Source organism: Pollicipes pollicipes, unplaced genomic scaffold, assembly GCF_011947565.3.
Source record: "Pollicipes pollicipes isolate AB1234 unplaced genomic scaffold, Ppol_2.1 Scaffold_3447;HRSCAF=4054_pilon_pilon_pilon, whole genome shotgun sequence".
NCBI lineage: Eukaryota > Metazoa > Arthropoda > Thecostraca > Pollicipedomorpha > Pollicipedidae > Pollicipes > Pollicipes pollicipes.
This window is the reverse complement of record NW_023596297.1, coordinates 27,414,422-27,426,659: the sequence shown is the minus strand read 5'-3', so window position 1 is coordinate 27,426,659 and position 12,238 is coordinate 27,414,422. Positions and strand designations below refer to the sequence as shown.

General features: G+C 47.6%; 1 protein-coding gene across 1 annotated transcript in view; it reads right to left on the bottom strand.

The window, feature by feature from the left end:
• The window catches only part of LOC119092371 (carbonic anhydrase-related protein 10), a gene marked incomplete at its 5' end in the record, with an annotated part of 42,368 nt that extends 37,429 nt beyond the window's left edge, over positions 1–4,939 (bottom strand). Inside the window, one exon of the mRNA XM_037215335.1 lies at positions 4,905–4,939. Coding sequence (XP_037071230.1) covers positions 4,905–4,939 — 35 coding nt within the window. The remainder of the gene's footprint in view (positions 1–4,904) is intronic.
• Positions 4,940–12,238: the final 7,299 nt, after the last annotated feature.

The following is a 12,238-nucleotide window of genomic DNA, read 5'->3' as shown; positions in this document are numbered from 1 at the left end:
CCAACTCATATTCGTTTTGGTTTCGGTTTTTTCGATCACCAGGGAAGATGTTCGCGCGCCCTAAAACTCCAATCAACAACAACAACAACAGGAGAGATGTTCTTGGACTTTTGTAGTATATAACAAGTCTTAGTTTTTACAACTGTACAGCCATCAATGCGTAAGAGAAATGCCGTGTTTGTTTAAGCACTTTTCTCGGATTTTGGAGCTCCAGTTTGGCGCCTGAAACTGTTTTACAAAATTACGGGACGAAGCAAGGCTAGAAGGCGAAGGACACAAAATAGCGCATCGCACTGACGTGTGCCTGCACTGGACGAACGGCGCTAAATTAAGATGAATGTTAAGTGGAACAGACCCCAGATGAATGACCGGTTAAATGCAGATTTGCTCGGAACACATTTTCACCACGCCCATTAGAGAATCTCGCTCCGGCTGGCCACGCCTGAGTCTGAGACTATTAATCTTTCAGAACGCGTATGCAAGTAAGTGAACTCATTTCACAGGTGAATCAGACTTGCATTCCATTCGCTAGTTTGAAACACGGTGAACACGGACTCGAACAATCACTCAAGCAAAATAAGGCAGAAATCGAACTTGGACTTAGACTGGGACTTGGAGTAAAATGAGCGCTGATAAACTTCGACTCAACATGACAGCACCACTTAAACAGGGCTTTGATTGCTATGCACTATAAATCCCGTTGCGAAGAGGCAGCTGTTATTATTGCACTCCTACTCTACCGCACGCTTTTGGATCCTGCCGCTACCCGCCAGCTGCTATGACTGGTAGGTAGAAAAAAGCGCACGATACGCATTAATTGCAGCACAACTATATTCCAAATATATTTTGGGGCTTGTTATTGTTTCCTGAGACCTGCTGTTGAAGCTGCCCTGGACACGCCAGGCCGCTGTTCCCACGCGTGAGTGGAACGTGTGTCTGGCGATGCCAAACAACGTGGAACTTCGACAGCCACAACAGACTTTCTTCGCACTGACTTCCGATTCCTTAGCACTGGCTCTCTTGCACCGCAACGCTCTAGGCCGCCGTCTAATGAATTCACTTGGAATCAGCACGACCAGAAATGCGATAATGAGTCAATTTAATGCCACTTTAATTTTACCATTCCATTACCCATGCGGTGATCAAAAGCATGAACAACATAACTGTCGAGTCGTTCATATTTGGTGTTCGTGTGCACAATTTCCAGATACAGTGAACCTCAATAAGCTTTCATTGTGGAGCAGTCTGTGCAAATTTCAATCACGAATCACGTTTTGTGCTACATAATGTAAGAAGCTGGACATGGCTGCTAGTGATCATCTACATAGACTAGTAATCGAATAACTTGATAACAGCGTCATTAACCGAGTACGTGAATATAAGCTGACTTAACCCCACGGATAAATGTGCAAGAACACCACGAGGAAGTGCCAAAACACGAACACATAACGACATTTGGTTCAGGGAACATCTCCAGCACCGCCACAGCCAGCTCTCGGGAAATCGAATTACTACAAATGAGTGCTGGGGTGGCAGTTTTGCACGGGTGGTTTAGCGGCACCTCAATGTCATACATACACCCCATGACACAATCAAGCAATGACGAATTGAGGGGCATCTTTACTTAACAGAGAAATGTCGTTGTATAGAGCAGCCTTTTTCACTCAAAAGTATGTCAATACTTATTGGTGAGCTCATTTCATCAAATTTGATGATAGCTTCAATATCTTTAAATGTGGAACATTTCCTTCGAATGGATGCAGATTTGCACTATCGTGTAGTCACGTTTTAAGTGCGTGCTACTATTCTACGATACGAGCTCCGGCCGACGTAAAGTGTTAGCGAAAATAGAATACATCAAAGCAAGTTGATTTATGGGAAAGCGCGACACGCTCACCGCGAGCGGTTCCTGACCGAGATTCATCACACCAGAGACGCAACTTTTTCCCTTCAGAACCCGGCTCATCGACTCGGCAAAAAAACTGCCGACATTTTGGCAGGATTGTGGGGAATAGCTCGCAAGCTTTCCCACGTGGTGTGTTGTACCGGGTGTCGACGGGCCAGGCTATGTTGCATACGTTGCTTAATTGCGTTTCGCGGTTTCACGGATCACATGTGTCGTACAAACTATACCAACACTTAATCTAGAACCCAAAATGCACCAATGGCTGTTGGATAAATCTATGTTCTACGAGAAAGAACGGTACAGGAAGAACGGAATGATCGCTGGACCAATATGAATATGCCAGATATTTTCTTTAACAGGAGGAGGTGAGGCAAAATGAACAAGGTTGCCTGGATACTGAACTGGTAAAGCAAACAAATCATCTTAAAACGCCGAGCATTTGATTTAATGACTTCATGATTTGCTTCGTGGCCGGGCAGCAGCGCTTTGAAAATGTGACAGCTGTGACGGGAAGAGTACAAAATGACAAGAGAAGTTTGGAACACACGTCCAGTTTTATTTTTATTGTGGCCCATATGCAGCTTCAAAGCCGACACAAGCTTTGACGATTTTTCAACATAGCTACAAGTCCAGCATTGCGTTGACACCTGTTTAACACTTGTGAAAATGTACTACCATACGTAAATTATCAGTGTACCAGCCTAGCAATGAACTGCGTTAAGCCGTAGCATTTACCAGAGGCCAACAACAGTGAGTACACATGCATGAGTGCACCAGTCAAGTATACACACGTACGTGTATACTAGTAAAACACTACTTCCGGAATCCACGGAGTGAAGCACACCCTTGAAGTGACAAAAACTTGTTATGGACCCCAGGTCTGTTGGAAGTGGGCCACGTGTCCTAAGCTGCCCCGTCAAGGCTTTTCCCACCGCAGATTTTCCCTTCCCTTCTAACACTTTCCCCTACTTGTAGGCGTAACATCATCACTGAATCATCGCGAATCATACGATGTTGTGCACCCTGGTTGCATTGAGTTAGATCGGAAAGGGTTAAATATGCGAAGTACCTGACCGTTTATTGCCTGTTTCAAGACAAACGAGTGCTGCCTTCTGCGGCTAGTTATATAACGAAGCACATGGTCTTGCTTAGGCCTCGGATAAAGAATAAGATCAGGGTCTTTTCAAACACAATTTGGTTACGGCAAACGTCAATCGTCCTATAAGTCAGTCTGGTTGAGATGCATTTGGGCTTTAGATGCCTCGTTTCAGCTCGTATACGAGGACAATAACTTAGTAAACAGTGATACTGTCCACGAGAGGTATGTCGAAGACCAGGTCAAACCCTATAGCACTGGAAAAAATTGGCACAAAGCAATACAAGACGCAACTGAAATGGGTATGTCAGGAAAAAAAATGAACAGATTATTTATCGTTCTACAGCCTAAAGTAATACTGAACGGGAAAAACAAAACAGCGCCTGCTGCATGTCTGACTTACCTCATTGCCTGCCAAAGGCCTATTGAATATTTGCTTTTGATATTTACGTATGGAGTCTTGATTATCATTGATTTTGGAGAGAGAAAAAAAGAGAGAGAGAAAGAGAGAGAGAGAGAGAGGGAGAGAGAGAGAAAGAAAGAGACAGAGAAAAAGAGCGAGAGAGAAAGAAAGAGAGAAAGAGATAGAGAGAAGGAGAGGGAGGGAGAGGGAGAATACCAGCGCGTGGATTTTGAAATACACTCAGATAGATTTTTAGACTGCTAGGATTTAGTTATGCACGGACGTTGAATGACCCATGATTGCATTATTTCTACAGTATTGTTACACTTGCTGTCATCTGGTCTTTAGGGGCACTTTTCAATTAGATGTTACGTACCAAAGAAGCCAAAGTACAGACAGAGCTCACATGAGCTCACAAGGAATACCAAAGTTAAAAGTCCGATCACATACTAGCATGTATTAAACCGTATATTACTTCAAACTGATCACTAGCTAATTGTATTTCAAAAAAACGCTTATCGGTATTCCTTGATTGCTTGCGGTGTCATTAACTCTCATACAGACTACATTTTGCGTTTTCTGCACGTCATATTCATGAAGCCATCCAAAACCTCACTGGCATGTGCAAATAAAAAGTAAACAAAGACATCGAGAATATCGAAAATGAGATGCGCTCAAAATCAAGACCGGGCAATTGGGTAGATTGGCAAGTTAACGCACTCCTCCGTGATGCCAACATCTACCGTCTTGCGTTTATATTAATCATGCTTGGTCATCATTGGATCACAAAACGATTATTGTTTTCATAGCATTCTAACAACTTTTAATCTCAGTAGTTCTTGGGTTAACAGATTTGAGGATATGATGTTTACGGCGAATATTTGCGTTCTCAAAATTCAAGGTTTAAACAAATTTGTCTGCAGGACCTTTGTGCCTTATAACTTTGGCTCAAATATAACACCAAGAATAAGTGAGCATTTCGTTGGTAGAGGCCCGCCCGGCGCTTCGTTCGCTCCTGAAAAAGGTATCACATTCTATAGCTTCCTTGAAAAGTGCATGGTCATCTTGGACGAGACACCTACGTTTTGTTACACCTACTACCTACGCTTGCATGTTGCACTGGTGCCTCAGAACTGCGTGCAGCTCGTATCAAACAGACATTGACACCAGTGACGTGGCGCACAATTGGTAACGCGTGAGCCCCTCATCAATATAATATGGGCTTCCAATACTTGTTCAATTCAACTAGTTGTGCGCTCTGCGCTAGCACATGCACATACCGGCCAATGCTGGCACAGAGTGCTGATACGGCAGGCTTCCGCGGGTCAAATCAAGGTTTGGCGGTGGGGGTGGGGCACGCTGAGAAAAGTTGCGACTCTGCGTCACACCTTACAGCAAATAAAACAGCTGGCGGACGAAGCACAGCCCCACTGGCGAGCGTCCACCCACCCCAGCACAGCCACAGGACCCACAAGGGCCGCGACCCGACCGTGACCGACCTTAGGTGCCATCCGACGGCGGTCGGCCGGGCACGCGGTCAGCCGGCCGTGGTGCCGAGCGGCGCAGCCCACCCACCCGGCGGCCGCGAGCGAACTGACGGCGTGCTGGTCGGCCGACGGGAGACGGAGGGAGAGGAGGGAGGCGCGCAGCCGCCGCTGGTCGACGAGGCCTGCTCTGCCGAGCGGCGGGCGGCGGCGGAGGCATGCCGGGGTCAGGTCGAACAGCTCACCTCGGTCACCATAAGCGGGAGACAAGCTGCGCTGCCTTTGTTGGTTTGTGGAGGTGCAAATGGTTCCGCGACATTAGTGCTACACCAAATACTCCTACCGACAAGAGTGCTACATTACTTCTACTGCTCATACTCGTGCAAAACATCAGTATCACGCGACAGAACTTTGCTGCAAAAACGCATGCTCGTCATTACGTCTACCGCAAACACTTATGCAGTCATTGCTTGTACACGACACCACTTCTACTGCAAAGACTACGCGACATTAGTGCCACACGACATGATTCATGCTTCAAAAGTGTATGCTGTCATTACCTCTCCTGCTAAAACTTATAATCATTGCTTATATACGGCGTTGCCTCTGCTGCAAAGACATATACGCGATATAAGGGCTACAGCAAAACTTGTGGTCAATTATTTGCTGTAGAAGCATTGATTGGGTAAGGCAGTAGAAACGGACTTGCTCCTCGGAGAGAAACCAGAAGAGTGAAGACATAGGTGGGTTAATATTTCGGCAATGTGCGTTTACCGAAACAGTACCAGAAGTACTTTAACACTTTTGCTGCACAACACTAGTGCTATTGTTATGTGTCATGTGTTATTGTTACGTGTATGTAAGTGCGGCTGCACAGCACTAAGTGCGCAACTCTATCTGGTATTCGTTTCCATCAGGGCATTTTGCCGAAACATCAACGCGTCTGTATCTCCATTCTGTTTTTTTTCCAAGGAATAAAGCTATTGCATGTAAATTTATTTTATGTCTTATGTATGTAAATAATGTTCTCAGCAAACACATTTAACAACTTACGAAGTATTGACTGGTATATGTTTCTAGAGCGGGCCACGCGGATCGCTCTACCGTGCAGTCCAGGCCGTCGGCAGCGGCACGGTGTCCGCGCGGCCCGCTCCACCCACAGTCCAGACCGTCGACAACGGCACAGGCTCGCTCTACCCTGCAGCCCAGACTGCTGACAGCGGTGCAGACAGCAGCACGGGCTCCCTCTACCCTGCAGTCCAGACCGTCAGCAGGCGGCACGGTGTCGGCATGGCCAGCTCTATCCACAGTCCAGACCGTCGGCAGCGGCACGGGCTCGCTCTAGCCTGCAGTCCAGACTGTTGACAGCGGTGCAGACAGCAGCATGGGCTCGCTCTACCCTGTGGTCCAGAACGCCGGCGGCGGGACGGCGTCCGCGTGGTCTGCTTTAACCACAGTCCAGATCGTCCGCAGTGGCACGGGCTCGCTCTAACCACAGTCCAGACCGTCGTCAGCGGCACGAGCTCGCTCTACCCTGCAGTCCAGACCGTCGGCAGCGGTGCGGTGTCGGCATGGCCCGCTCTACCCACAGTCCAGACCGTCGGCAGCGGCACGGGCTCGCTCTAGCCTGCAGTCCAGACTGTTGACAGCGGTGCAGACAGCAGCACGGGCTCGCTCTAACCACAGTCCAGACCGTCGGCAGCGGCACGGGCTCGCTCTACCCTGCAGTCCAGACCGTCGGCAGCGGTGCGGTGCCCGCGCGGCTCGCGCCGCTCCCATCGTGCGTCAAACGTCGGACCGTCGTTATTTCTTACCTGCCGACGTCTGCAATCAAGCGTGGGAAACGCGCCCATCCGAGCCATCTTCGCTCATCTTACCCCGCAAATATATGACACTCAGGTGCGCTGCCCCAGCGCCAAGGGCCATATTCCGCGCGGTCCACAGAGAAAACGACCCTTGCTGCAGCGCGCGGCTGGAAGCGGACCAATATTTGGTTCCGGGCGGGCAGAGCCGCACATGCGGCGGCGTTTTTGGCAGTGAGGAGCTGGGCTCCGTGGAAGCTCGGGCGCTCTGTGGGGGCATCGACAACACCACAGCAAATGACCTGCATACAGCTGGTCAGGCGTAGCTCCACGCGTGGGGCTTTACAGAAATTCAGTCGTGTCTTAATGGCTGGTCGGACGGGCTATCCAGATGGCTGTGATCTATACTTGGACAGATCACTCTTGCGGGCACCCCGTTGTATGCGTATCACTTTTATGGGATGTAACACCGACTTCTTCTGGCATGAACCGGGCTTAATTAACTACCATGAGCCCGAAACAAAAACGGCGAATTCCAGCAAGCCGAAGTACTAATCGAACACGCCTCAACATCACTTAAGACGCAAATCCTATTCGGTACCAGAGGTCAGTTTCTGACGTCATGGCGACTTGATTTCGGACGACCATAACTTTGGATTACACCATTGTAAGCTCACGGCATATGCCACCAGCACCCATAAATAAGGGGCAGTTTTACGCAACAATTTCACTCGGCTTACACCAAATCGTACTCGGTGTAATCAGCGTGTTTTTGGTTAACTACGAGACTTCGACCGCTCGACGAATGCTCGATATTGGGTTCTAAAAACCAGGTTCTCCTGCAGCTCGAGGTACAAGTATTGTCGCGGTTCTTCCTTCCACCTGAAGTATCCTATCCACGAAAGGCCAGGCCTTGCTTTCCCAGTGGCACTAGCAGCGAGACCAGCCTCGCCATCACAGTTCGGTTGCAGCTAATCCTGTTGCACCTTCGTCGTTAACCGGACGGCACCTCTCCTGCCATCATGACCCGCAGTAAACAGATGAAGACCTCCGTTTTTAAAGTCGTGCAGCTATACAGGACATTCAAAGTGGTCGTTAATCTTCACATGGCGCGGCGCCTTACATTGTATTTATGTTGCCTTTGAGGTTTTCATAGGTTGTTGATCTCCAGCATTCGGCTGTACCAGCAGACTGGAAACGGGAGCATGTGGGGACGTCCTCTGCCCACTCCAGTGTGGGACATGACACCTCATCAAAACAGCTATTTGTTACACGTCTGAGCGACAGGTCTGTAATGCTGGGCGTAGAGGAACGAGCGGACTCTCCTATTTTTCTTTGCATGCTGTATGTAGTTTATCCTTCTTTCGTGCTTTTGTATCCACATTTGCTTTAATTTGCAAACATAATGCATATTCAACAAGCTGATGGGCATTACACAAAATTGCAGGCCTGCTTTGCGCACATTTACTTCATGCAGATTTCATAAGCACTCCGCCCTTCACTGTCGACGCTGAGCACTCGCGACACCGCACTGTCGACACTGCACTCGCGACACTGCACTGTCGACACTGAGCACTCGCGACACCGCACTCCCGACACTGAGCACTCTTGACAGTACTCGCAGCACTGCACTGCCGACACTGGGTACTATCGACACTGCACCCGCGACACTGGGCACTTTCGACACTTCACTGTCGACGCTGAGCGCTCACGACACCGCACTCCGACACTGAGCACTCTTGACAGTAATCGCAGCGCTGCAATCCCGACACTGGGCACTCGCGACACTGCACTCACTCCCGGTGCTGGGCACTCGCTACGCTGTTCAGATATCTGATCAGATGACTGATCTAGCTGCCTAGCCGAACCTTTTAGCGGTTTGGTGGTCATGCCAGTTTTGAACGCTGCTGCAACGTATCGCCGTAATGAGGTTCCACACCGTTGCTATGGACGGAATGGTGCCAACAAATGTAAACAACCGTCACGTCACGTCACAACAGCCGTCACGTCACAACAGCTGTCACGTCACGAGTCCTACAAATAAAACGGCTACAACTTTGTGGCATGATAAAACTGCTACGGACAAAATTTCCATTGCGCACGACAAAAAAAAAACTCCTACTGCGAAAACCTTTACAAACCAAACATCCTTGAGACATAACATCATTGGACAACATTCGCTCATTTGTAAGGTTCTATAAAGTATTATCAAGAGCATCACACACCCTTAGAAGTTGTGTCGCGTGCAAATGTTGGCCGCAAACGTCTGCCTGTAAAGGTCATGCTGAATTGTTTACCTTAGAAGTTTTGTCAGGTAAGGCGACGTGTATAACTTTTGTGCTGGGAACATCTGTGGTGTAATGGTTTGACCTGCGGAGGTTGCGTCACATTGAATATTTGACGGCGAAAGTTTTATCCACACAAGCAGGCATTTGTAAGATCCCGAAGCTGATTCATGAATTGAAACTATAACATTCCGATCTGAGATGTTCGGGGATCATAGATCCCTATTGACATTTTGCCTAAGACCGTTCTAGGATCCTGGGTATCTAACAAACAAAAGAAATCGATGGGTCTTGCCAAGTTTTCAATCTTTAGTTTTTCCAACAGATTTTATAGGGTCTTGTACCTTTTTTGTAAAAAAAGAAAACAATGCGAGCCTCTTGAACGAATGAATTTCTTGGATTAGAGCTCACGCTAAGCATTGCTTGCTGTGTGAGCCCTGACCCGTACCATCCGACAGCGCAATTCCAAGGCAACGGCAGAATATGCTATTAGGTGTCTTGTTTGTCATTGATAAATTAATGCTCAATGACTTAACGTGTTGGCTGCCGCCTCTAAATTTTGTTTTATCCTTATTTTATTGCACAAGGGAAGCTTAAAGTACAATGTCATCGTCACCTGGGCCTACTGTGACTCCTGCAGTTGCTGGAGCGCCATAAAATACCGCGCTACGACGTGCGTTGAGTTGTCTTAGAAATAAATACAATGACATGGCAATGGCAGGTCAGTGTTGTAAAAAAAGAAATACTGTCAACGGATGTAATTTTCTCAGACTTTCCTCCTCTGAGTTTTATAAAGCTCGGGGCAAAAAATTCTCCTCCACCAAAATCCTCCGCTGTCGGGAGCGATTCTCCTCCATCGCCACTTATAAACAAAATGTGCGGCGAGAAGCGTAATTTAAATGCGCAGTTATTGTACAAAATGGGCCGATAAAAAACTTCACATCGTTGCGGTTTTTTGTAACAGGATCGACGTACTTTTATCAGAATGCGCCCTTATTAGGTTGAAATGGCTCAGAAACCTACCTGTAGGGTGCAAGCAGGTTCATTGCTTACCTTGCATTGCTTTGTTCTCACCTGGCCAATGGTTAAGTCAACAGCAGGCTACAACGGGCTATTCATAAGGACCTGTAGCTCACATCGTGCTCCGAGATGCCCATGCAGTGCTTTGATTCTATCCCATTCGTGCAAGACGCAGAATCATAGATGCCAAGAAAATTCGCTGGAAGCATTGTCCAGGATGCAGCAACATGATGTAGCTTACAGGTGAGCCTCGATTTATAAATATTTGCGCTATTGTTGGATGTATCACAGCTTTACCCACATGCCAACATATTGCTGCTTCTAGCACGCTAAGATAGCGAGGGGGCGGGGGACATAGCAGTGGAACTTTGTCTATATGCTGGATGGATCTTATTATTTCTAGTGGCAAGGGAAAGATAAACAACACAATGCTTCAGCGGATAGTTATCTAGACAGTCCCCCTGAGCTACTCATCTTAGACGACTAGACTAAATGTCTTCTATTTAAGCGCAACTTAGATGGCATTTGCTATTTGCATCCCTTGTTGTGATGGCCATGGTATACTCATGGACCTTGTGTATTTGCCCCTCTTTCTGTGAAGTTAGTGATCTATGTAGTGATAGACCCTTTCATCCAGCTCGCTCACCTCCACACTCTTTGGCAACAGCAATAGTTTCAATAGTTTCTATGACAAAGTTACCTGTTGCTCCCCTCCCCCCCCCATATTCCTAAACCCCTTGCGCACCAGAGAGTCTCTTTCATCCACGTGTTGACTAAGTTGTGACGATACCACGACTTATGAACGCATACATTCAGATTTGTTCTCATCTGCTTGAGTGCCTTGCTCAAATCACATTATGGTATAAAACAGCAGCATGCTAAGCGAAAAGTGGGGGAAGGCAAAGGCTACCACGAGATCGGAGCAGTTAGGTTAATGCATACCTCCACTTCGTCAAATCCCTATGCATTAAATGACACTTAATGCAATGAGAACATGCTAAGGTTGTGGCTGTTCCCCAATCGTTAGAGTGATGGCTTCTCTTGCTATTGACAATGTTAAGAATATTGCCACAGCATATAGTTCAAGAACACAGTCCCCCCTGCCCAAATATCTAGTGGTTAACAGCAAAGCAGCTCACTAAAAGCTTGGCACTTTCACTGAGCTCCACCCCCCCCCCTTACGACACCCGGCTGTGCCCCTGTTTTCCATCAATTCTGATTGATGTTCGCTGTAGGCTCTCGGCGATATTGTGGTTCACAAATGTCTTAAGGCTGTACGTGGCACTAGTGGGCCGGGGCACTTGGTTTTCCGTGATATTTATGAAACCCTAATTTTATGTTGTATTGGTGGATTTGGAGGTAGTAAACTTGATCAGGGTGTCAGTCCCCATCAGTTCTTTGTTTCCCACTCCATTCCGAGCTCGAGGTTTTTGCATTTAAGGTGATTCCTGAGCCCCCCCTCCACACCCTTGTTGTATGCGCTTCCGTGTTTAAACAACGCATTCGGCGTACAAACTGAATAAATAGGTAGAGTGTAACCCCCTGCAGATATTTTGACGAGTGTATACGTAGCTCTGATCATGTGAGTGAAATAAATGCATTCCATGAGTGGTGTGCTGTCTCTGGTTGCAGATGAATGACTGTAGACGCTGCCTCATTTCGAGGTCCCGGTGTCGTACAGCCCGCATCAGGTCCGACAACTGGCAGCGATAAGATCATGCAAAGAGGTTGAAACTTTAAATGTTGTTGGGATTGCCAAGAGTGAAATACTATGGTTTTTCTATTGTTATGTTGGCCTATTTTTCTCAAACACATAACCTTGCCTCCGCCGTCTGTTTCCTAGAATCCATAGAGGGCTGTCGAACGGCCCGCTATTGGCGCTAATCATGGCACCTTTTAGGTCTCCATGCACCAAGAAGAACAACTTTTGTTTCTCTTCACCATCGCCCAGTGTTGCTGTCGAGCCTGTCGTTGACGCCTTCGGTACGTGCCGTCTTGAAATAGCAGATGTCGGTGGTGTCAGTTTTGGCGGCGCGGCTCCAGGTGAGGCTATGCGATTGTCAGCGGATAAATGCGGGTTGAGATTTCGGCTGGAAAGGGCGAAAGCGAGCGATAGCCATCATACTTTTGTCAGGTTTGAATTGCTAAGAAACCTGGATTTTTTTTCCACAGCGGTGACCTCAACTTCTTTAACGCGGTAATGGATGCATCATCTTACATCTTAAACTGTTAGATTAAATAC